This window comes from Salvelinus alpinus, chromosome 16, assembly GCF_045679555.1.
Source record: "Salvelinus alpinus chromosome 16, SLU_Salpinus.1, whole genome shotgun sequence".
Taxonomy (NCBI): domain Eukaryota; kingdom Metazoa; phylum Chordata; class Actinopteri; order Salmoniformes; family Salmonidae; genus Salvelinus; species Salvelinus alpinus.
The window spans coordinates 11,063,781-11,089,216 of record NC_092101.1 but is presented as its reverse complement, the minus strand read 5'-3'; the positions used below and the strand labels follow the sequence as shown (position 1 = coordinate 11,089,216).

General features: G+C 42.2%; 1 protein-coding gene across 7 annotated transcripts; it reads left to right on the top strand.

Annotated features, from left to right (window-relative positions):
• Positions 1-960: 960 nt before the first annotated feature.
• LOC139540779 (polypyrimidine tract-binding protein 1-like) lies at positions 961-25,194 on the top strand. Of its 7 annotated transcripts, none has more exons than XM_071344739.1 (16): positions 961-1,052; positions 1,786-1,839; positions 3,742-3,769; positions 8,332-8,395; positions 8,570-8,742; positions 8,985-9,131; positions 10,884-11,096; positions 11,176-11,286; positions 12,699-12,876; positions 13,085-13,165; positions 13,438-13,568; positions 15,061-15,094; positions 16,388-16,480; positions 16,686-16,902; positions 17,063-17,140; positions 22,660-25,194. In XM_071344739.1, exons 1-16 carry the CDS (start codon positions 1,045-1,047, stop codon positions 22,790-22,792), a joined length of 1,743 nt encoding a protein of 580 aa, XP_071200840.1. In that variant the 5' UTR covers positions 961-1,044; the 3' UTR covers positions 22,793-25,194. The 7 variants fall into 7 exon arrangements, with proteins under 7 accessions (XP_071200840.1, XP_071200838.1, XP_071200839.1 ...); XM_071344737.1 differs by having other exon boundaries at positions 12,699-12,888; XM_071344738.1 differs by having other exon boundaries at positions 3,739-3,769.
• The last annotated feature ends 242 nt before the right edge of the window (positions 25,195-25,436 follow it).

Here is a 25,436-nt window from a genome sequence, read left to right as displayed (position 1 = left end):
TAGAGGCAAACCTGCTGTAGTGTAGCCTAGCCATTTTGCATCAAATTGCACTCAACCCATCTCCATATGTTGTCTTATTGTTTTTTTTATGAAGGGTAGAGGAATTTTGCTATTTTTTCAGGATGTTGCCATAGCAGTGAGGAGTCTTGGGACCAGGTGGTACAGGGGGCTCGATCTCCCTCTGTCGCACTCCAGAAGCTTTCCCACATCAAAGGAGTCCCATAACCTTTGATGCCAGACAAGGTTGAAATTCGAACGACAGCAATCCGACTAGATAAGGGTCTGATTAGGCAGCTGTTACAGAAACAGAGGGTATGCCACTGACACGGCAAAGAGAAGTAAGGTTTTAAATGTATACAATCTATTCCATACTGTTTTTGTCTTCCCAGTACATCTCCTACATTTGTCAAGGCCATGCTCACGGATTTAGGCCATCTTGTGAAACAAGAATCTGTCTTACTGTGCCCATAGGCCCAAAGCTGAATCTGTTTCTTGGGAATCGTAGCAACGCATTTGGATAAATTGTCAAAAATGATCTGCATATTTGATAGCGTCTTTGCCCTTAATTTGTTCTTTAGGCATATGAAGAATAATGTATTGTCTATTTTCCTTACAGTCGTCCACGAACTTACACCAAAAGGTGTTGGAAGCACAGGTTCAGCCATGCAATACCAGGATATGGCATTTTTCAAAACATATGTAGACAGTTGTATCACAAATTAATTCTGCATAAAAATTATGAAAATAACAATCTTTTCATCGTCATGCGGATTTAATTTGTGACTGACAATTGACCATTTACAATCAAAGTCCATGGCCAACTTTTTTAAGACCGCCCTTCTCTAGCAACTCTCGTCTTGTCCTATCAGCACCCACTTCTCGTCTCAGACGCCCACAATTTTTCTGTTCTCCCCAATCGTTGGGCTTTACTAGGCTAATCACATTTCGCTTCTCTGTTCTCCGCCATTTTGTAAGGGTATAAGAAAAGTCAGCCAGGCAACAGACTTGTTGGTCTAACTTGTGTAGTTAGTTCCGTGTTGTGCAATGGACGGGTAAGTTCAAGGAAGAAGTTATGCTCTCGAGAAAAGAGCAACAAACTAACATGCTATATTAAATATGTCCTGTAACGAAAATGAGCTAGTTAACCTAATATTGTGTTATTGTCTTTTGGTTGCGATGGAAACATGGTAAAGCTTATTTGCTGTACATCCGTGATAGATACTCCGAGATGCTTAACGTCGTTAGTTACCAACCAACATTGTTGTTTTGGCGTTGTAGTTAACACTAGCAGGCTATTTTCTTGCTGTTGTCTAGACTAAATTGCTCTTTAGGTAATAAAAAACAAGACTGACGCATATTGAGTGGACTAGCTAGCTTTTCTGTGGTATGGATGCTAGTTTGGCTAAGGCATTAGTTCTAGCCACTGAAAATTGGAACCACCTGTGGCAGTGGGGCGTTGGATTAGTGTGTGTTGCAAGAATGTTTGCCAGGATATTGTAATGTAGATGGGCCTATCTACCTACCGTATTGTCTAACTTCGCTGACGGTTAAACTATAGCTATTTACTTAGTTTTAGCAGTCTTGCCATGACGTTGCTAACGTGGTTACCCTACCATGCTTGTTGTACACAAGTAATATTTCTGCTGCAGACGTGCAGAGATAAACAATACTTGAGAATTTTTAAATGTTGTTAATATTGCTATAGAGATCATTATGCTTGAAATTCAGAGCAAACAGTGAAAATATAATATTATAGGCTTGTTATTAACCCCACATTTCTTCCAGCCGTCTAGAGACTGATTTGTATCCTATGGGATCTACTTACGTCACTGAACTAGAGTAAGTTCTTATTTTCATATACATTTTTAAATGCAAGGTACCAGTTCATTAGTTGTGAATATCGGATAATAAACATGATTTTTAGGCTGATTTTCATATCACTTAGATTTTTTGTTGTATGTTGGAATCAATTTTTACGTCTAATTCATGTAGCACTGTGAGATCCCCGTTGTTGATGCTAAGAAACCTCCATAATGGTGGTGATCAGGTTTCTCAGCATGCAATGACTTGGTGTGAGAATTGAGGGAGTGATTTGAGCTGTTGCATTGTCTTGCTTATCCTCCCCCTTGCAGTCAATGTAGCCTTTATTTGTCTACTTTGAAAGCATATAATCCTAAAAGATGGAACAGTTTTCTTTTTCAGTAGATTCCAACGTGTAAAGAAAGCATTTAGCATTTTTTTTGTAAAATTGTCATGTGTGGGCTTTGAAACCACAAGGAATTTGTCATGGCTGCAGATATTTGGCTTATGGCAGTGTGAGGGGCATATTTGCCACAAGACAATTTTGCATATGTATATTCCTTTTGTCCTAAAGAACGGCACATATTTATGTTACTGTGTTTTTCAGCCACTGGTCAAGTTATTTATATTGATCAGTGGTTGATCAATCTAATTATGATTGAGAAAGGGTGGTAGATGGGAGGAAGGCTTGAGAGAGCTTTTGGGCTGAGTTTCCTGGCTGTCTCGCATGAGAAACAGGATGTGGAGGTTAATCTTCAACTGAGTGTCCGCCAAATACCACTCATTTTTCATGGGCAAAGCTGTGGGAAAGGGAACGGTTTGCTGTTTGCTCTTTCCACCTTTAACATTAGGGGGTATCAAGGGAATGCTTTGCCTTAAATGCAATTTAGACAATTGGCCCACATTGTTTTTCTACTTGATCTTGGTAGAATTATAAAGTCAAACTTTTTACTTTCTAGCAATTCCTATTATGGACATTCAACATACATTTAGAAGTGGAGAGGCATTTGGCAACCTCCCAAGTCTTATTTGTGTCAAAAGAATAAACTATCATCTGTAACATCTAATCTAGCACCCGACCTTACTGGTGGCAGCACCGCTCCAGATGTTCAATGCTATTGCGTATTCGGTTTATGAAACTTGACAATTGTATGTTCTGCATGGTTCCTTTGAGGGGCAGCAGGGTAGCCTAGTGGTTAGAGCATTGGGCCAGTAACCGAAAGGTTGCTAGATCGAATCCCCGAGCTGACAAGGTAAAAGTCTGTCGTTCTGCCCCTGAACAAGGCAGTTAACCCACTGTTCCGAGGCTGTCATTGTAAATAAGAATTTGTTCTTAGCTGATTTTCTAGTTAAATAAAGCTTAAATAAAAATGAAGTCATTAGCTACTTTTCCATTAACTTGTCATGGGATTTTTTTTGTCAACATTTAGAAAGATCGCATAGAAAATAGACATTGCGACGTTGCTTTTGTCGTATAAAACTGGGTCCATGGAAACCTGCCTATTAACTTGAGTTCAGGCCTAAGTGCAGAGCACGTTTATTTTGGTAGTGTTTTTGGAAGTGTTTGGTCTTAACTTAGCTTTTTCTGAGGTGACATCCTGCTCTTATTTTGACATAACTATTTTTTATTGTTGGCTAGGCAGCCTATATGGCAGTTTTGCTTCATATTAAGGTTAGACACTTGGACAATAAAATGCACTTAAAAAAAGTTGAGTAGCCTAATGGTACCAATGTTGACTGACTGTCCGCTTTCCAACTTTTCTGCATCTGATAAATAAATCTAGTTAGCTGTTTTTTTTAAAGCTTTTCTCTACCTTTTGGGGTTTCTGGATCTTAACTATACAATAGTGAACCTCTTAGTCTTTTAACCTTAATTTGGGCATTTTAATCTTTCATCCTTACTGCTTCTAACATTCCTGTCTTCTCTTTTCTTCACAGCAGTGTCCACGATATTACAGTTGGTACAAAGGTAGGCACCCTCTTTTCTCCTTTCGCTTTTCCCCTGCTTCAACATGACAGAACAAGAGGTGTTTGACAAGGGCTTCAGATTAGAATGACCTATGGATGTAGCCGTGTGTGGATTTGACCAATTGTTGCTCGTGCTGCATTTTATCCCTAATTAGATTCTTGTTATTACGGCAGCCATGCCAACTATTTGCGCCATGAGAAATGAAAGCGTTCAAAGAAGCTAGCATGTGAAGGCACACCTACAACCAGTTTGGATCTGGCAGTGGGAATATCCAGTTTGCTTAGGTCGCAAGTTTTTAATTGGCTTCAAGTCACCCAACAGGTTCCTTTTGTTAGCATTTTTTCATGGTAGTTGACTGATTAAACCGTGTTGTGGAACTGTAGAGGAGGCATGCACAAAGTAAAGGATACAATTAAGGGGAAATTCCTCCCTAATGTTGCTTGTTTTCTTTCGTGACACTTTGCTACACTTTATGGGGGCAAGCAAAAGTAAAACTCTGCCTTGTCACTGGTAACCAGTTACCAAGTTTACATTTCTCAAACTGTTTTCATTCTGTGTGGCGAGAACGTTGCTGTGGAAAAAGTCGAGCCTAATTATTGGTTGGCTTTGGCATTGTGCCGGGAATGCTCTTGGTACATTCCAGTGTTCTGGCTCCTCCAAGCGCTTGTCTCTCTTAAGGACGTCTTAAGGACGCTTGTCTCTTCACTGATACACCAGCACATGTCCCAGTAAGTGTTAGCCAATCGTAATGCTGAACCACTCATAGGCTGGTCATTTCTCAAGAAAACGCCTACTTTTACCATCAAATGCCCCCTGCAGTCTATTGGCCAGGGCTAGCTAACTTGAGCAAAAGCAGATGTTTCTAGATGGTGGACATTTTTATGAGGATTTTTATGCTCTACACAGCAGATATGCAGTTGTAAGTGCTGTCTCATTCCCCTGATGGATGTTGATGTTGAGTGACTCCAGGATATGTGGTTTTGGGATGGCGAGCAAACACACGGAGCCGGTGTTCCTGACTCGGTGCATGTTGCACGTCTATGCTCTACAGACTGTTACTGTCGCTTCCCAGCTTGGTCTTCAAAGGCCACCCCACAGCAACTGCATTCCTCGCATCTCTTCTTCGCAGAGATAATCGTCTGTGGTATGTACCTAGCCAAGGGGGGACTCTTAGCACACAGCACAAAGACTGATTCTTACAGGTACCACGTGCATATGAGAAGGCCATTTTGTTACATGCAAGCCAGCGCACATCGGTAACCTTAAGGTGGTGGTAATACGTAGCCAGGTTATCTTCACAGGAAAAGGGAGCAGTTTGCTGGAATGCGGGTGGGTTTTTTTTCACTCCATTTTTCTAATTGCTTCTTGTGTTTCCTGTTCTCCCCCTGGGGTGTGTCATTACAAACTGCTGACATCAAAGAATGGCCTGTTGACTGTTTCAAAATGGTTGGGAGGATCTTGGGTGGAACTGTGTAATTTGGATCAGTACAAATTGTTGCCCCTTAACATTTAGTTAGGAACATTGTAACCAGGCGAGTGCAATATTTTATTACTTTGATGTTATTGTGATATTATAGGCCTATATTTTCGTAAGTGATAGTTATCCTGGAGAAGACTGCAGCTATTTTAGGCCAACATAATAGTTGATGTCAATGTTCTTGAAATGCCACTGGAGGTGTAGTGAACAGGTTCAATCCTCAAATGTAATTTTGGGGTTTTTCATAGTTTTCTAATGCTATGTTATGTTGTGCTCTACCTTTAAACATTTTTTTTATATAAAGATGAGGAATAGGTCATTAAATGTAAAGACTAGGCCTATTTACCTTGGCTGTGGAGATGGCCTCAATCTCATTCCTCAAAGATGGGAGAGGGTGGTGGGGTGAATGGAACCATTTCAGCACATGCAAATATGTTTCCCCCCATTTTCAACATGCATGTTGTTCCTCTGGCCTCTGTTTACCCCACACAAGCTGATTAGGGAAAGGATGGTATGGGAAAGGGCTGGGTGACCTGTGTTTGATCATGTCAGTTGCCATTGGCAAAAGTTTCTAGGTAGCCAGCATATAGGCTACGAACTAGATTAAAACTCACGGCAGCCGCGACTTAGTGGCTTTAAGAGGTTCAGACACACCATTTGTGTTTGCTGGCCGAGAGTACATAACTCGCCGAGTGCGCACCGATTTTTACATGGCATGAAACATTTCGTCAGTCAGATGTATACAGCAGGTGGTCCCTAAAACACAGCGCTGTGAAGGATAGGCAGACGAATGATAGATCCACCTTCGGTGCATTGAGCTTTAAGAGGCAGAGGATTAAATTGCCGTTCAATAATTTACATGTTGATAAGTAACAAGATCTCACTTGGCCACCTCCAAGGATCCCCTATTTTAATCGGAACTGGCCTTTTAAACTAGTTTTGAACATTTGTGTGCGGCAGGGTAATTGCCAGGAGAATTCTAGACCTGGCTGTGGGTCTGAAGAGAATCAGCCTTGTGTATTTAGGCTAAGAGTCACGGGTGTGGTTTAGCAGCGCACCTCACCTGGAGCCACAGTCTATGGTTTCTATGGGGACGGAGTGACATTCAGTGCTGCCCTGGTAACGACCCCATTCTTGCGGTGCATTGTCTCCTGCTTGCCTGCGCAGTCTTTTTCACCCCCCCTGCTTTCCCCTCTCCACACCTTTCTAATCTTGTAATTTAGGCCCTCAAAAGCTCCCTCTGAAAACTCCATTAGAAAACCACTCACTTCATTAACATTGCTAACCAACTGAAAGCCTTAGCACAGCTTTTTAAAGCATTGCAGCTTAACTGAGTTTTATAACAAGTCTTGTTCTATCGCATAGTTATTTTATAGGACATAATACTTAACGGGCTTAACTTTTGACAACTGAATACATATCAAGTGTTATGTCTTTAATCAATAAGTTCTATTTTTTTTACCGAACAGTCTGGCCAATTGAGTAGTAAGTTCTCCTTGCCCTTGTAAAAGCCATTTGAGTGTTTGTGGCAGACAAAGCCTGCTCTGTGACTTGGCCTGCCAGTCCTGCTAAGTGTTAATTTATTTTATTTTTAGTCTGTAGCAGGACCAGGAACATGCTTTTTGCTACCAAACCTCTTTTGCAGACCTTTACACACAATTTACACTCGACCCCTTACATATGGTTTTCATTGAGTCCCGCACCAGTGGAATTTGGAGGGGTTGGTGGTGAGAGGAGAGCACATTCTGTTGCCATCTCAGCACTGCGGAAGGCTGTTTAGTTGTGTACTCCTTGTGTTAACCAGAGCAAGCTTCCCGTCCACATTGTCGATTACATGAAAAGCGCTGGCTAGCTGGTGGTGAATCATTTCCTTGAGCGTTGTCTCTGTTTCCACCTATTGTTGGTGTTATAGACTAGAGGACAGATGGTGTGCAGCCTTGTTTTACACACGCTGTAAAGCATACTACCTCTGTTTTATAGGGCATTGTATGTTTATGGCTCTATTTGTTTAAATCCGGTTTTACTGTGGTTTAGGCTTTTCTTTATCAGCATAGGCTTATAGTTCAAGGAAAATATAGTTGGGCTATGTAGGTGATGTAAGAACAGCTTATACGTTTGTTTCAAGCAAAATTATGTTGAGGCTTTTAGCTAATTTGTTTTTTGGGGGATTGGTCCATCAACTATGGGGAGTGTGTGAGCAGATCACCATCTGAGACATCACCCCCTACCAGTACCCACCTGGGTTGTGCCAGACTGCGGAGTGATGTACCACCAGGCCCATGACTCGGGTTTCTGCTCCCCCGTCCCTCCCCCGCCCTCTCATTCCTGCTGCTTGGCGACCCAGAAACCGAGTTGTTTTTTTCCCTCCCTTCCCACTGAATTCTCTGGTTCCCTCCCTTAAACCTATGCCAATACGGATGACCCCAACATGCATACAAGCGCATGCATGCACATGAAATGCAAGGGCAGTGGGGGTTGGGATGGAGAGATTGGGTTGTGTCCATTTACACCCCCCCTTCCCCTACCGTAGGCCATAGAGGACTTAACGAGGTTAGCAAGTCCGGTCATTGGATCCCTGTCAGTCTGCGTATGGTCTTATCTATGCGCATTCCTCGTCTTTCTTTGTCTGCTTCTTCTACTTGTAGCTCAGGGGCTGTAGACTCAGGTTCACAACTTTTCATGTTAGCTAAGCAGCTGACCTTTTCCTGTTCCCTTTGTCACAAGGGAATGTGTCACCCGGTACCTTCATACAGGTCCACGGGAAAGCCTAGTAGAGGGACAGCCTAGTAGTCCATCTGTTTGTTTTGGCTGTGATGGGGAGAACCTGTGCCAAGATTTGTGATTGTCAATATTGGTCTTCCCATTATTTTGATAGGTCAAAGTGGGTTTACCTGGAGTTTCTTTTTTGGTCCCAATGCATACGAGACAAGACGTTTCTCCCTTTTCCATTGTGAACCATAGGTCTTAACTAAAAATAAAACGGGAGAAATGTGCTATTCAGTCATTAGGCTGGTCATGTCTTTAAAATGACGCTGGTGGTGCAGTTCTGCATTGGTCTCAATTGCATGTCCTTCTCCCTTTGCAGAGAGGATCAGACGAGCTTTTCTCCTGCGTGGCAAACGGACCCTATATAATGACCAGTGCAGCAGGTCAGTGTTTAAACCTCCGTTTGTATTAATATCAACCAAGTAAACTTTTGAATCCACGATGAGCGAAGTTTGAGCACCACCTCTTCCAATTCTGATCTACTTCAGCTGAATTATCAAAAGGGTGTACATCCCAACAGTAGGCTCTCTCTCTTTCTTGCTCCCTCTCCTCCACAGCCAATGGCAATGACAGCAAGAAGTTCAAAGGTGACATAAGGGGCCCGGGCATCCCGTCGCGCGTCATCCACGTGCGCAAGCTCCCCAACGACATCAATGAGGCCGAGGTCATCTCCCTGGGCCTGCCCTTTGGCAAAGTCACCAACCTGCTCATGCTCAAAGGAAAAAACCAGGTAAGTGGTCTCACATGCCAACCCTAGCTCATTTGCTTTAGCAGGGTTCTCTTGCCCTCCGCTCAGAGGGGAGGGGCATATTAGTTACCATTTCATAAGCTAGTAGTAACCAACTGTTAACCAGAGAGGAGCATACTGGTTGTAGTAGTAGAGTGAATGATATGGCCCGCCTGCTATCTGTAGCTGGACTTTTTTTTTTCTCTCCCAGAAATGGTGTTCTTATGACATTCTCCTGTGTCCAGGCCTTCATAGAGATGAACACCGAGGATGCGGCTCAGACCATGGTCAGCTACTACTCCTCGGTGACGCCGGTCATCCGCAACCACCCCATCTTCATGCAGTACTCCAACCACAAGGAGCTCAAGACGGACAACTCCCCCAACCAAGTGGTGAGTCACTCTGCTGCAGCTACTTCCTTCTCAACAGTTGCATAACCCTTTATCTGTGCAGGCTTACTACTTCTGGAAGGCCATAAGAGAAGGCTGAACTCGAGTGCGCTTCATGTTTTCAACGTTGCTTGGACAAAGGAGCTTGTCTACAAAACACATCAGCAAGGGATTTCAGCTGCCACCCTGAACCTTCTTTCATAATTACTCTTCATTCATTTTGACTTTCATTTTCTAGGTTTCTCCGAGCAATTAGTGTGTTTGATGCTTAGAGCCAACATGAAGTGGGTTTCCTCCACAGCGGACTAGTTTGCTGTGGTAGTGTTCCACATTTTTGTTTTTTTTTATTTTGAATTGGCCTCCTGCGCTCTCCGTTTCCTGTATTGCTGGGTCAAAATGACTCATTTGGAAACAATCTGTTCTTGCCAGGGCTTGTGTGGTTGCACAAACAAACCACCAGTCTACTTGTCAGCTGACTTTAGCCAATCAGAATTAAGCTATATTCTGCCGTGTTGCTGAAAATGGAGCTGTCGGCATACGACTGCTAATTTGTTCAACTTCTACTTTATTCCGCAGAGTGTGTCTCAAGTTTACCTTTCCCTGAATATCTTGCAGGGGTTGCACCCAGTTCAGGGAACACAACTGAAAACCAGAAAAAATATATTTTTTCAAGGAACTGAAATGTATCCTGGAACAAAAGTGACCCATAATGTTCCAGAAAAGAAGCGTTATTTTAAAAGCACGGGAACTAATTAATACTTTGCGTTCCAGGCACACCAAAAACAATTGGCCCCCAACAAAGCGCATGTATGCGAAGTCCTCACTCAGACTTATTCCAGTGTCTACCTGCATGCTGAAAATCTTTGCCAGTGTGTGTTTAGGCTACCTGCCCCTCCCCTGTCTGACACATAGGCTAATGTACTGACCTTACAAGCTTGATTCAGAAGATGGGGATATAAACCAGTACTTTTTGGGGGGTTCGAACCGGTTCAGAACTTTTTTGCTGGTCGGAACAGTGGAATGGAAGGGGGGGAACATGGTGGTTCTGTTCAGACCTGACGTGATTGGAAAATAATTTTGGTTCCAACTGATATCTTATGGTCTAGTGTGTACCATGCACCCTCCCAACATGTTCCAACTGATATCTTATGGTCTAGTGTGTACCATGCACCCTCCCAACATGTTCCAACTGATATCTTATGGTCTAGTGTGTGCCATGCACCCTCCCAACAAGGCCCTCCCTTTTTCTAAACACTGTTTCCTGGGAGACCGCATGCCAATGGCGACCAATGGAAGCCATTGCTGTCCACTCTACTCCCCCTTCAAATTACTCTACTCTAGGCTTATCTGCTAATAGGTCAATGAAGGTAACATAAACACTGCTGCAGTGTAGATGAACATTCCCAGATGTTTGGGTTTTGCTGGTAGAAACTAAGTTTCCCTCCATGGTGTTCCTCAGTGTTTTTCTTCCCACCAGGTGTTTTACTCTCAAACAGGCCCCAGAGTTTCCACTGTGTATACAAACATGTCACGGACAGAGTGGTCAGCAGCACCCTGGAATGTAATCTTTTACTTCCCAAAATAGTTATTTTTACAGGAAATGTCTTGTAAATGTCCAGCAACTAACCTGAGGCTGTTCAATGAGAACATTGAAACGTATTGACTGTCTGTGGGAGTCAGGTCAGCTCTACCTGAGCGTTTGTAGATTCTCTTGCTTCTTGCCACTTCCATTGAACCATCTTCCTCTCTTCACAGAGAGCCCAGGCGGCACTGCAGGCAGTGAACGCAGTCCAGGCAGGGGGCATGCCCATGGCAGGGGGCATGCCCATGGCAGGGGGCATGCCCATGGCAGGGGGCATGCCCATGGCAGGGGTGGATGCCTCAGGGGGCATGGGCGGGCACAGCCCTGTGCTGCGGGTTATAGTGGAGAACCTGTTCTACCCAGTCACCCTGGATGTGCTGCATCAGGTAAAACACTTTTCAATACATTTATGACTGTATAGGTCTGAGCTTGTATTCCCCCTGACCATGCCCTCCTTGCATGCAGATCTTCTCTAAGCTTGGCACAGTGCTGAAGATCATCACCTTTACCAAAAACAACCAGTTCCAGGCCCTGCTGCAGTACTCGGACGGTCTGACCGCTCAGCACGCTAAACTGGTAAGTAGTGCCATCTACCTGTCACAATAATATACAGCAGTTCTTATTCCCCTCCCATTTTTCTTCATTGTGTTTTCAGAGCCTAACTTTAATGTGTTCTAAGTGTGGAGTGTGGGGAAAAGAATAGTCTGAAAGATGAATGATCAAATCCTTGGATGCAGTCTAATGCGAAGGTAACCTGCCAAAATGACTAATGCCCCATAGCACTCACGTCAGTAGCCATTTTGTGCTTTGGAAGGCCGTTCATGACTCAAATCAACACCACCATCCCAGAAACCCTAGACCTACTCCAATTTGCATGACGCAATCTCAATCGCAATCCACACTGCCCTTTCCCACCTGGACAAAAGGAACACCTATGTGCGAATGCTGTTCATTGACTACAGCTCAGCATTCAACACCATAGTGCCCACGAAGCTCATCAATAAGCTAAGGACTCTGGGACTAAACACCTCCCTCTGCAACTGCATCCTGGACTTCCTGACACGCCGCCCCCAGGTGGTAAGAGTAGGCAACAACACGTCTTCCACGCTGATCCTTAACACTGGTGCCCCTCAGGGGTGTGTACTTAGTCCCCTCCTGTATTCCCTGTTCGCCCACAACTGCGTGGCCAAGCACGACTCCAACGCTATCATTAAGTTTGCTGATGACACGACAGTGGTAGGCCTGATCACCGACAACGTTGAGACGGCCTATAGGGAGGAGGTCAGAGAACTGGCAGTGTGGTGCCATGACAACAACACCTCAATGGGAGCAAGACAAAGGAGCTGATCGTGGACTACAGGTAAAGGCTGGCCAAACAGGCCCCCATTGACGGGACTGTAGTGGAGTGGGTCGATATTTTCAAGATCCTTGGTGTCCACATCACCTACGAACTATCATGGTCCAAACATACCAAGACCGTTGTGAAGAGGGCACGACAGAACCTTTTCCCCCTCAGGAGACTGAAAAGATTTGGCTTGGGTCCCCAGATCCTCAAAGTTCAACAGCTGTACCATTACCCAGTACATCACTGGGGTCAAGCTTTCTGCCATCCAGGACCTATATACTAGGCGGTGCCCCCCCCTTGGTTTTACACAGCTGCTACTCGCTGATTATTAATGCATAGTCACTTTACCCCTACCTACATGTACAAATTACCTCCACCAACCTGTACCTCTGCACATTGACTTGGTACCAGTACCCACTCTATATAGCCTCATTAATGGAGTGTTATGGAGTTTTATTGTTTATTTAAAAAAATAAATAATAATTGTTAGTTTATTTGGTAAATATTTTCTTAACTTCTTGAACTGCATTGTTGGATAAGGGTTGTAAGTAAGCATTTCACGGTAAGGTCTACACCTGTTGTAGTCGGCGCATGTGATAAATCAAATTTGATTTAATGCTGAAACTGTTGCCCTGTGGTGAAGTCTTTAGATGGGCAGAACATCTACAATGCCTGCTGCACCCTCCGCATCAACCTCTCCAAGCTGACCAGCCTGAACGTGAAGTACAATAACGACAAAAGCCGCGACTACACGCGGCCTGACCTGCCCACGGGAGACAGCCAGCCCTCCATCGACCACCAGGCCATGGCTGCAGCCTTCGGTGAGTACTATGGTGAATACATTTTAAATTTACCTCCCTCCTTCTTCCCTTCTCATTTAGACATGATTGGACAGGTGGAAGCTATGCGGCTGAACCCGTACCCTTCACCTGTCCAATCATTTTCAACATGTAATATTTGTATAATTTACAATAAACTGAAGGCAACTAATCAATTAACACTCCTCTGTATCCATGCGTGTTTCTCCAGGTGCTCCCGGGATCATCTCAGCCAACCCGTACGCAGGAGCTCATGCCTTCCCCCCGGCCTTCGCCATTCAGCAAGCTACAGGTGAGTCTGATCGTCCTTTCTGACACCTTCCTCGCTCCTGACCAACATTGATGGATTGTAGTTACACGGACATTTTCACTAACACTTTACATTTCAAGGGGGAAGCTGGCCTCATCCACTACCATTGAGTGGCAACACTACAACTTTGAAACTTTTGCGGACCTATGAGCAGATTAGCAGTCGTGCTCAGCGGCTTCCAGTCCGGCCTTTTCTCTATCAACCCATTCAGGAGTTTTAAAAAAAGTATCCCTCCCTTTTGCTTCCCTCCGCAGGCCTGACGATGCATGGTGTCCCCGGAGGCCTGGCCCAACTGACCATGCCCGTGGCAGCTGCAGGCAGAATGGGCTTCCACCAACTCTCCGGTGGCCACTGTGTCATGCTGGTCAGCAACCTCAACCCAGAGGTTAGTTCTTCCTTGACTCCCTCTCAACCCATAGTGGCCCAGATGGACTGAGTCCAGCTGTGAAGCCTCTGTGGATGTGGGTTTTTATTCCTGTTCCCTACCCTGCGCCCCAAAGTGTGCACTTGCTCACTCACCCCTCGTGCATTTAGAAGTTGATTGTCATAAGCATGGGCTACTTTGTGAGTTTTCACCAAATTTCTCGCACCAGTACATTTCTTGTAAATTCATGCATGGGAGTGAATGAGAGCACACTTTGGGGAGAGAATTGGACTGCAGCCCATATTCGGAGGTGGCTGTTTGTGGGCCCACATGACACACGCCAAGTAAATTGGGCTGTGTATTATATGCTGGCTCTAGTTCCTGCAAGAATGCAATGCGTACAGTGTAGCAGAGCTCTTTGCTTTTCCCTAGTGTTTTTCCTCACTCCTGTTCTCCTCTGAAAGTGTTGTACCATCCCCGTTACCGAAGTTTCGCTAGCAGTAGATGCAAACACTTAGGATACACAAACTTCATTAATATTTATTTGTTGACTCATTCAATCACTATTATAATTCCAAATATTTGCAAGTTTTCATTCAAATTGAAGATTAGCTTTAGGTTATTTGTGCCCTCATACATAGCTATATTATTTACCATACTGGACCATATTGGACCTATATATTGTACGTTAACTGTGTGGAATTTCTGAACATTATATTCATCAACATAATGGTACCAGTCCCTCTTAATCTACTGAGCATGATAAACTTTAAATTATTGGACAGCTCATTCCATAAACTCCATACAGGCAGTGCAATATTGCTTTTATACATTTAACATGGCCTTTAGCTTAAGCCCAACAAATATTTCTACAATCATTCATTTAAAGAATGTATCTCTTCAAAAGTAATGGTGCACGTCAACACAGACAGAATTATAGAAGTATTGTCTCAGCCTCATGTGTATCATTCCTCCTAGTTTCATTGTTGGTTTGTAATCTTCACTCTGATTTAAAGCACATTCTATACTGGATGGAACACTTCATATTTCTTTGTATACTGACCTTGTTTTTTACCTCCTTTTCTTGTTTCTCTCCCTCCCATTCCCCCTCCCCCTCTTTTTTGGTTTTAATACCTTCACCTGGAAACTTTTTTTTTTGCCAAACTGACTGCACGCCCCATGAATTCCCTCTCCCACTTTCTTCTCTCAACCATTATACCACATCATCCATTGTGTACACATCACATTCATATAAACACACGTTAATATATTAACTTATCTTTGCTCATATCATATTGTTACATATACCACCCCTCCACCACCTCCACATCTCCTCCCACTTTGCTCCTGTCCAATTTATTAACCCTCATGATCCAACCACCGTTTTTTTTTGTTGCCATTCCCCGTGGAACTGCCTCCGCTGTGGATGATATGTTGAACCTCCACTCTCCTGCCTCCGATCTTTTTCCTGTCCCTTCCTCCCTCCGCTGCCTTCCTCTGCTGTCTTATAAAGAGAGTTACGCCCCAATGCCTCTTTATTCTTTTCGGTATGTTATCATTAGCACCTTTTTTATTATTACTACTTGTTTGTTCTGTTCTTTTTCTTAACTAATTTGTTTCAGTTTTTTTTGTTATTTTAGTTGTCAAATATTTTGCGTGTTGATTTGAGACACTTGGCAAAAAGTTGCAGCATTTTCATGGTTTCTGTCCACAGCTGTCTTTAAAGGGATACTGATTTGACAATTTATCAAACTATTTTCTTTCTCTGAAAAAGGTCTATAGTTATGGTTTTGAGTCTGATCATCAACTTAAGCCAAATTGGTCAAGAATACGTGGACCTTAAATGCAATTTTGGGCCGATGTCTCAATGCTGCAATTTTTGGTCCCACGCTATATGGATATTGCAGACTAGTCTTTTTAATACTATGGACCAATTTCATGTCAAGAAAACCTATGAATAATTTCCAGATCAGAGTTGAATATTCCTTTAAACATAGTGCAAATGACAACTGCACGTTGTGCATTTTAATTTATAAGAATATCTTGTGGAAAGTTCGGTGAGATGCTGTAACTTTGCCACTGTACATTTAGATTTTATCATCTGTCTATTGTCATAGTTTGCATGCTTGATTTTTGTCATCTTGCATGCCCTTTATGAACGCTGTATCAATTGCTTTTGGTTAATGGTCAAGACTCCCATTTGTGCAGAGTACATATGGCCAATTTTGCATTCCTTCTGATCCTTATTCTAAATTTCTGACTTGCAGTCTGTTTTTTTAACCATTAAGTGCCTTCATTTTCCTAAATGTTTTTTTACCAATTTAGCAGGGAGGCGTCCTTTTGTAGACGCAAAAGTAATATCCTCCTTGATAAACTACATAAATCCCTTATTTTACCTTTTCTGTCCAAGTATAGTGACATTAAGTTCCACAGCCTGTCTCAGACTATTTCAAGTCTTTGAATGTATTAAAACCAATGTACAAACAGTAGCCTACACTTTATTTTAAATGGGCTTTTATGGTGTAAAGTCACAAGTACCTCCTGAGATGGTAAATGACCAATTCCCACTAGTGGCCATGATGCAATATTGCAATGATCAGTGGCTTTAGTCACTCTTGCTAGAATGTATTTTGCCCCCCTTATCATTTAGATAAATGGAGGAGCATCTTGATTATGAACTGAAGCTATTCATATACCCAGCTTCCCTGTGGTGCTTAGATGGGTGTTAACCAAATCTTAAGTGCCCAAAGACATGGTTTTGATTGGATGGCTTGGTCTGGTTTAGAGTGAAATTGATTTTCAAATGGTTGTCCCCCCCCCCCCTTTAAATCTGTGTGAAGGTGTATATGGCGATGTGATGAGAGTGAAGATCCTGTTCAACAAGAAGGAGAACGCTCTGATCCAGATGTCTGATGGGACTCAGGCGCAGCTAGGTAAGGCCCAGCTAAACTGTCCTGGGAAGGAATACCTCCAACAAATCCAAGAACTAGTTCCAACTGAACCGCAATGTGTAGGGAGTGATGTGCATCTGACAATGATGCTAAAGGGATAAAAATAAATAACCTGAGGTTATTTAGCGATGGAAATATACCCAACCCTTGAATATTAGACTCAGTGTTTAACCTCTGCTTTTAACAGCAATGAGCCACCTGAATGGCCAGAGGCTCCACGGGAAAGCGCTGCGCGTCACCCTGTCCAAACACACCAATGTTCAGCTGCCCCGCGAGGGCCATGAGGACCAGGGCCTGACAAAGGACTACAGCAACTCACCCCTGCACCGCTTTAAGAAGCCCGGCTCCAAGAACTACTCTAACATATTCCCTCCCTCAGCCACCCTGCACCTCTCAAACATCCCGTAAGTAGACTGGAGGAGTTTCTCCTGCAATCAGTCCCCTGACCCTTTCGATAGCTGCTAATCCTGAGGTACCGCTTTCGTGGTTTGAAAAAAACTCTACAAATGTATTGGTAAACTACTGCTAAAAGCTTATCAAGTTTTACAATGTCTTTCTTTTTAGTCCCTCTGTGGTTGAGGATGACCTCAAGATGCTGTTTGCGAGCTCCGGTGCAATGGTCAAGGCCTTCAAGTTCTTCCAGTAAGTTTTCTTTTTTCCCTCTCAAACAGCCATAAATTTTAACTTTATGTTTTATCTGCTCACGTGTATGATGTCTTTAGGAAAGTCTGTATTTGGAAAGTATTTAGACCCCTCGACGTTTTCCACATTTTGTTACGTTACAGCCACATTCTAAAATAGCGTCATCAATCTGCACACAATACCCCATAATGACACAGCATAAACATGTTTTAGAATTTTTTTGCACGTTTGTGTATAAATTAAAAAAATTACGTAAGTATTCAGACCCTTTACTCAGTACTTTGAAGCACATTTGGCAGTGATTACAGCCTCGAGTCATCTTGGGTATGACGCTAAAAGTTTGGCACACCTGTATTTGGGGAGTTTCTCCCATTCTTCTCTGCAGATCCCCTCAAGCTCTGTCAGGTTGGATGGGTAGCGACGCTGCACAGCTATTTTTAGGTATTTCCAGATATGTTCGATCGGGTTCAAGTCCGGGCTCTGGCTGGGCCACGCAAGGACATTCAGGGACTTGTCCAGAAGCCACTCTTGCGTTATCTTAGGCTCGTTGTCCTGTTGGAAGGTGAACCTTTCCCCAGTCTGATGTCCTGAGTGCTCTGGAGCAGGTTTGCATCAAGGATCTCTGTACTTTGCTCTGTTCATCTTTCCCTTGATCCTGACTAGTCTCCCAGTCCCTGCCGCTGTAAAACATCCCCACAGCATGATGCTGCCGCCACCACGCTTCACTGTAGGGATGGTGCCAGGTTTCCTCCAGACATGACGCTTGGCATTCAGGCCAAAGTTAAATCTTGGTTTCATCAGACCAGAGAATCTTGTTTTTCATGGTCAGAGTCCTTTAGGTGCCTTGTGACACACTCCAAGAGGGCTGTCATGTGGTTTTTACTGAAGAGTGGCTTCCGTCCAGCCACTCTACCATAAAGGCCTGATTGGTGCGGTGCTACAGAGATGGTTGTCCTTGTGGAAGGTTCTCTCATCTCCACAGAGGAGCTCTGTCAGTGACCATCAGGTTCTTGGTCACCTCCCTGACCAAGGCCCTTCTCCCCTGACTGCTCAGTTTGGCTGGGTGGCCAGCTCTAGGTAGAGTTTTGGTGGTTCCAAACTTCTTTCATTTAAGAATGATGGAGGCCACTGCGTTCTTGGACCTTCAATGCTGCAGAAATATTTTAGTACCCTTCCCCAGATCTGTGCATCAACACAATTTTGTCTCTGAGCTCTACGGACAATTCCTTCGACCTCCTGGCTTAGTTTCTGCTCTGACATGCACTGTCAACTGTACGACCTTATATAGACAGGTGTGCCTTTCCAAATCATGTCCAATCAATACAAATGACCACAGGTGGACTCCAAGTTGTAGGATCTCAAGGATCAATGGAAACAGGATGCACCTGAGCTCAATTTTGAGTCTCATAGCAAAGGGTGTGAATACTTATGTAAATAAGGCAATTGTTTCTATTTTGTTATAATTGTGGAAAAATGTCTAAACACTTTGTCATTATGGGGTGTGGAGATTGAGGACATAAAAAAAAAAACTAAGACTAACTTAACAATGTGGGAAAGGGAAAGGGTCTGATTCCTTGCTGAATGCACTGTATCTGACCGTGTGAGAAAGGAGTAGTTCACCCAAATAACAAAAAGACATTGGTTTCCTTACCCTGTAAGCAGTCTATGAACAAGGTATGCTAGCAATCCATGCTTTGGTCTAGGTCCCCTGGCACTGTTTCCAAATTCAGAAATGTTAGAATATGTGTCATGAATCCCATTCAAATCATTCGGGCATCATGTCTAAATCATCTGAAAGTATCTAAAATTGATTGTGAAGCTCAACAGTCATTTACAGAGGGTTGGTAATCCAGCCAACTTCCGGAAAGTGGTCAAATCTTTGAAACAAAACTCCACCCCTTCGTTGCCCCAGCAGGTTATGACAGTCTCTGGTCCCATGCTAGACAAAATTGACATTTTGTGGTGCTTTTAATAACCATTTTGCTTCAGCTGGCCACCTATTTGAAAGGATAGCCTTTGAAAATTCCTCATTCCGGAGTCCTTTAGTCGACTCAGTGCATCATTCTGTACAATCTTTTCTAACAATCGCATACTTTATTTTCCTTTCTACCATTTGTCTGTTGTACTAAGTGCTTTTCTAAAGATTGATATTTTAAAATCCATAGGGTCTGATTCACTTAATCCTGTTTAATGCAGCTTTCTGCCCCACTTATTGCAGAACCTTTGCCCCATTTTTAATTTGACGATTGTTTCTTGTGTTATCCTGAAGATCTGGAAAGCGTCACGTCGTCCCCCAACATAAGATGAGATCCTTCTGACTTAGATAACTGCTGTCCAATTTCCAAATAAATAATCCCTGAACTCGCAGCTTCTCACTCTATTCTTAATGTGCACCAGTCTGGTTTTAGACCTGAACATGGCATCGTGTTATTGTTAAAATTGCTTAGATCATTATTTTTTTCTGCCTTATTGATAGACCTTTTCCAAGGTCTTCATGGTTGACCATCACATTATCATTTTAAAAGTTGACTGATATAGGCCTGGATCAGGCTTCTTTCAAGTGGTTTGAAATTTCTGTCAGACGGAACACTTCGATTTCTGATGGTGTTAAGTCTAGTTTTCTGGCTATTACTTAATGTGTACCGCAGGGGTCGATATTGGGACCTGTTCTCTTTACTATTTATATAAATATTTGTCTATCGGTGAAAGTGTTATATTCATCTGTATGCAGACGATGCTGTCATGTATGCAATCGCCCCAACTGTAGACCAGTCGTTAGTTGCAATCTGACTTTTTTGCCTTTATAAAACTTGTACTTAATGTGGGCAAGACTAAATGTTCTTGAATTCTGGCAAAAATGTTTGTGCTACATATTTATTGAATGGTTCTCCCATCGATTGGGTTCTTGACTATATTTTTTATTTAAAGTTTTAAACACTGAGCAAGGAAACTAAGATTTAAAGTGGAATTATTTAGAAATATATTTTGCCTCTCCCTAAAAAGCAGATTGTACAGTCAATTTTCCTGCCAGTTCTTGACTAGGCTGACACCATTTACCAGAATGCAGCAGCCGCTACTCTGAAACCTTTTGAATGCTGTCTACCATAGCGCCCTTCGCTTTATCGCAGGTGACTGTTTTAATACTCGGCACTGCATCCTGTATCAAAAGGTTTGCTAGTCCTCATTAAAGTCCCGTTCACCTCACAATTTTTTATTAAAAAAAACTCTACTACGCTTGCCTGGCTACCCAAACTCCTTGCTCCGGCCAAACGCAATGTCTGGGCCGTAGTACCTCCCTGATGATTTCTTGAATAGAAATCCATTCTAGATCGTCTGACTGTTTCCAAAAACCGATGGGTTGGCCAGAGCCAGAACACACATGGGTAATGCAGCGTTTGAAAATGTGGCTTTGGCACTCTGATTGGTTCGAGGTAATTCAAACGTTTTGTACAACACCCCTCATTTTGACATCACCACAAACATCTTCAATGATGGTAGCCTGACAAAGTGTCTTCAGAAAGTATTCCTACCCTTTAACTTGTTCCACATTTTGTTACAACTTGAATTCAAAATGGACAGTAAAAACATGTTTAAAGAAATACAGAAATATATTGTTTACATAAGTATGCACATGCCTGAGTCGATGCTTTCTAGAAGCACCTTTGGCAGCGATTACAGCTGTGAGTCTTTCTGGATATGTCTCAGAGCTTTCCACACTTGGATTGTGCAGCAACATCCCATTATTCTTGAAAAGATTCTTCAAGCTCTGTCAAATTAGTTTTTGACCATTGCTAGACAACCATTTTCAGGTCTTGTCGTAGATTTCAGTCAACTGTAACTTGACCACTCTTGGTAAGCAACTCCAGTGTAGATTTGGCATTGTTTTAGGTGATTGTCCTGCTGAAAGGTGAAATCTCGGTCTGGTGGAAAGCAAACCGAAGCAGGTTTTCCTCTAGGATTTTGCCTGTGGTTAGTTCTGTTTTCAATTTTTTTTATCCTGAAACACTCCCCAGTCCTTAATGATTACACATAACATGATGCAGCCACCATTATGCTTGAAAATATGGAGAGTGGTACTCGGTAATGTGTTGTATTGGATTTGCCCTGAACATAATTGGTATCCAGGACAAAAAGTTAATTGCTTTGCCACATTTTTTGCAATATTACTTTAGTGCCTTGTAAGCAGGATGCATGTTTTGGAATATATTTTTATTCTGTACAGGCTTCCTTTCACTCAGTCAATTCAGTTAGTATTGTGGAGCAACTACAATGTTGAGCCATCCCTCAGTTTAATGGCTGTCGCTGGAAAAAGCTGTCGCTGTTTTAGTCTCCATTGGCTTAATGATATCCCTTAGCGGTTTCATTCCTCTCCGGCAACTGAGTTAGGAAGGACGCTTGTATCCTTGTGACTGGGTGTATTGATACGCCATCCAAAGTGTAATTAATAACTTAATGCTCAAAGACATATTCAATGTCTGCTTAAACATTTTTTTTTTTTTACCCATCTACCTGTAGGTGCCCTTTGCAAGGCATTGGAAAACAACCCTGGTCTTTGTGGTTGAAATATGTTTGAAATTCACTGTTCAACTGAGGGACCTTTTAGATGATTGTGTGTGGGGTACAGAGATGACGTAGTCATTCAAAATTCATGTTAACTATTATTGCACACAGTCCATGCATCTTATGTGACTTAAGCAAATTTTTACACCTGGACTTATTTAGGCTTGCTGTAAGTGGTTGTATACTTATTGACTAAAGACATTTTAGCTTTCAATTTTTTATTAATTTGTAAAAATAAATCCACTTTGACATTATGGGGTATTGCGTGTAGGCCAGTGACACATCTCATGTTAATCCATTTTAAATGCAGGATTTAACACAACATAATTGTGGAAAAACATCCAAGGGTGTGAATACCTTAAGACACTGTATGTAGCGATCGATAGAGCAGCGTAATAAATAACACCAAACTGGTTAACTGAGGTTCCTCGGGTGTCCACCGAATTGAGTAAATCAGCTTTTAGTCTTAATGCATATAACAGCTGGAACAATTTACAAAGCTCATTACAAGTGAATGTTCTGGTGCTGCTCTGGCAATTTTCGTTTTGAGGACCTAGTAGATGAGGAATGTAACCATTTTTCAAATTGTGTTGTGTGTTGTTTTTTTTTTACATTGTATTGAATGCCCTCTTTAAAATTGAATTGATTTGTTGTATTAGTGATCGGGGCACCCTTGAGAATGAGGCCCTGGTCTCAATGGGTTTCCCCTGAATTAATAAATAAATGCTAATATTGGTCCTATGACTTGAATGAGATTTGTGCCATAAATGCTTAAACATTAGCACTGTGAAACCGTGCCAGTGAAACATAACTTAAACGAAGGCAAGGATTGTTGCCACACCATGTCCATATACCGCAACAGGGTAAGGAAACCAAAATGTCATTTTGGATGAACTAGCCCTTTGAATGTTTAAGGAAAGGCTGCATATCTGACCGTGTGCAATGTTTTTATTTTTTAGGAAAGACCGCAAGATGGCCTTGGTCCAGATGAGCTCAGTTGAGGAGGCCATAGAGTCCCTCATTGAGTTCCACAATCACGACCTGGGTGAGAACCACCACCTGAGGGTCTCCTTCTCCAAATCTACCATCTGAGGGGTGCAGCCCAAAACGCTACTGCTAATGGGCCGCCCCCATCCCTTCACGACCTCTACTATGTCAAGTTGTGGGGAAGCGACTCTTCAGTCGTGAAGTAGCATCCACCACAGCAATCACTTCCATCATTCCTAGTATATTTATATACGCATATCTATGTAAGTCGACCTATAAACCATATGGAAAAGAAACGTGCACACCCGATTTTACTGGGTAAAAAAGAAAAGTTTTATGTTTCTATCATCTTGCCTTTGCGAGGTAAATTAATTCCTTGCTCTCTGCACCGACAGAAGTAGTTTACACTTGCCTGTCTGATTTAAGAGATTGGCGTAGCCTGAACTTCAGTCTTTTGGTAAATTCCATTGCCCTTGGGTTCCAACACCACTAGGTTCTGAGGTACTTCTGTGACGCCTCATGTCCTCTTTGCCTTCAGATGTTTTCTGTGCCTTACTCCAGAAGTCTTGTGTCCTTCAATTTGATACGTTGGCATTTTACAGCCAAAACAAAATTTAGCTTATCTTCCTCTCTCCAATTCTTGCTTGCGAAGACCAGGTTTACAGCTGATATGGGTTTACCGTTTGTATAAAATGTATTACAAGGTGGTTCATCCCCCCCATGTATTATGAAGGTTTTCTTTTTAGTCTTATTTTAAAAGTAAGATGAGCTAGTTAGTTGGGAAGATTAAATCCACAACTCATTATCTAGCTTTTTTATTTTTTAAATATGTAAACCCCTTGTACCAGGGTTTGATTATTAGTCTTGTTTACTGTATGTCTAGATGTAGGTTTGCATTTTTTATGAAATATATGCAATAAGTTTTGTACAAATCCAGTATTGTACACATTGTTATTCCTATATACTGTTGTAGCTTATAGGTATTGGTCAGTGGTTGCCTTAACGACTGTGCCTTAGCAAAAGGTCTTACTAGAACTTTCCTGATAAGTATGGCTTACAATGTCTTATGATTTGTCTTAATGGCTTGCCTCCTGATGCAGTGGCTGTCTATTTAGTATATTTATACAATTTTGTGATACACTACAGCGCAAAACCAAATAAGGCCTTTCTGCAAGTTATTTTAGCGAACCTGTATACACAGCTTTATTCATAATGCACTGCCACAGAGTTGTGGTAGTCTGCCTGCCCATTATAGCACATTTTACAAGGCTCTTACGGGGATCAGACAAAAGCGGACTATTGTGACTCTGCTGCTGTGAATTATAAAATAAACTTAAGAATTGGAAGCGTCTGTCAGTTGAATGCCAAGATGAATGATGGTTATTTCACATATTTACATGTGCTCCTAAAACAAGAGTGAATACTTTCATATGTCTGTTACTCGGCATAGTGTTTTCAAAGGCCTTATCACAAGGGGTTAGTAGCCTTATTGTACAGGGCTGTGACTTTACCTTAATGCAGTCATTGCTAACGGCAATACGGCACCCTCTTTCTTGGTAGTCTATGGACTGGACTTGTGGATCTGGACAACGTTCAACTTAAATTGAAATCCATTTTGAGTTTTTGGAGAAGTGCCTTTCAAACTAAGCCTTTTTTGGTCTGTTTAGAAACGTATGTTCCTGCCTTAAGTCCCCTCAGGCTCATAGGAAATGCACACATCTGGCATAAATGTAAAGGTCTGCAGTGATTCTGCTACAGTGAAGGTGGACACTGTTGTAGATCACATTTTAAAAGGTAATTATCAGTCTTAATACTTGGACATTCCACATGTGCATAATTTTATATTGGGAAATGTTGAGGTTCTTTCCTCACAATTAATTGCATCAAGTTCCTTATTTTAAATTGGTGCAAAGCAATAGAATTTCAGGGTCATGTGAGGAACCACAGTGCTCAGACATTGTTCGATCACTAGTTTTCTTGAACACCAGTTTATTACATGCTAACCTATTCATAATTGGACTCCAGCAATGCAGAGGATTGACAATTGGTTTGTAGATTACTCAAGAATAAGCGACACTTGTCTCCATATCAATATGTAGCATGTACTGCTATTATAGGTATTTTACTTGCTTTGCATATCCCAGGCCAGGAGTGGATTTCCCAATTATGCAAAATTGCACAGCATTTAAAATCATTACAACCTCAATCACTTAACATTAAGATGGCAGGATTTCTTCAAGTGAGGTCATTGTCAGGGGGGTGAAAAGCTGTATATAGTTTATTTTGTACCACAAAGTTGGTATTCAGAAACGATAGGTTTTATATCTATGAAACATGTATATTTTGATTACAGCTTGGGACCTTTCTCTTGAGCCTCTTAGTAAAAAAAACATCACAATTAAATTGTTTTTTTAACATAAAAAATGGGTCCCTTTTGGTCATTAGTGTTGTGTAGCTTAAACTTTTCTTGAAATTGTGCCTTCAATAAATATTTTCACTGCTTTCAATTTGTGATTTACTTTCTTTGGGTTCTGCCATTTTTAGCCTTGCTCATCAGTTGGTTTCCTTCGTTCTCCTGCAAACCATTGGATCTATAGAGGCAACTTATTGTTTCTGAGCCAAATACTTACTCTTGCAAAGCACTGTCGGTCGTGTGTCATACAGTTTTAGGGTTCACCGGTGGTCAAATTTGGTATTTTTGCATGTATTTTGATGAAATGTTGCATTGTATGCTAATGTAACGGATGTG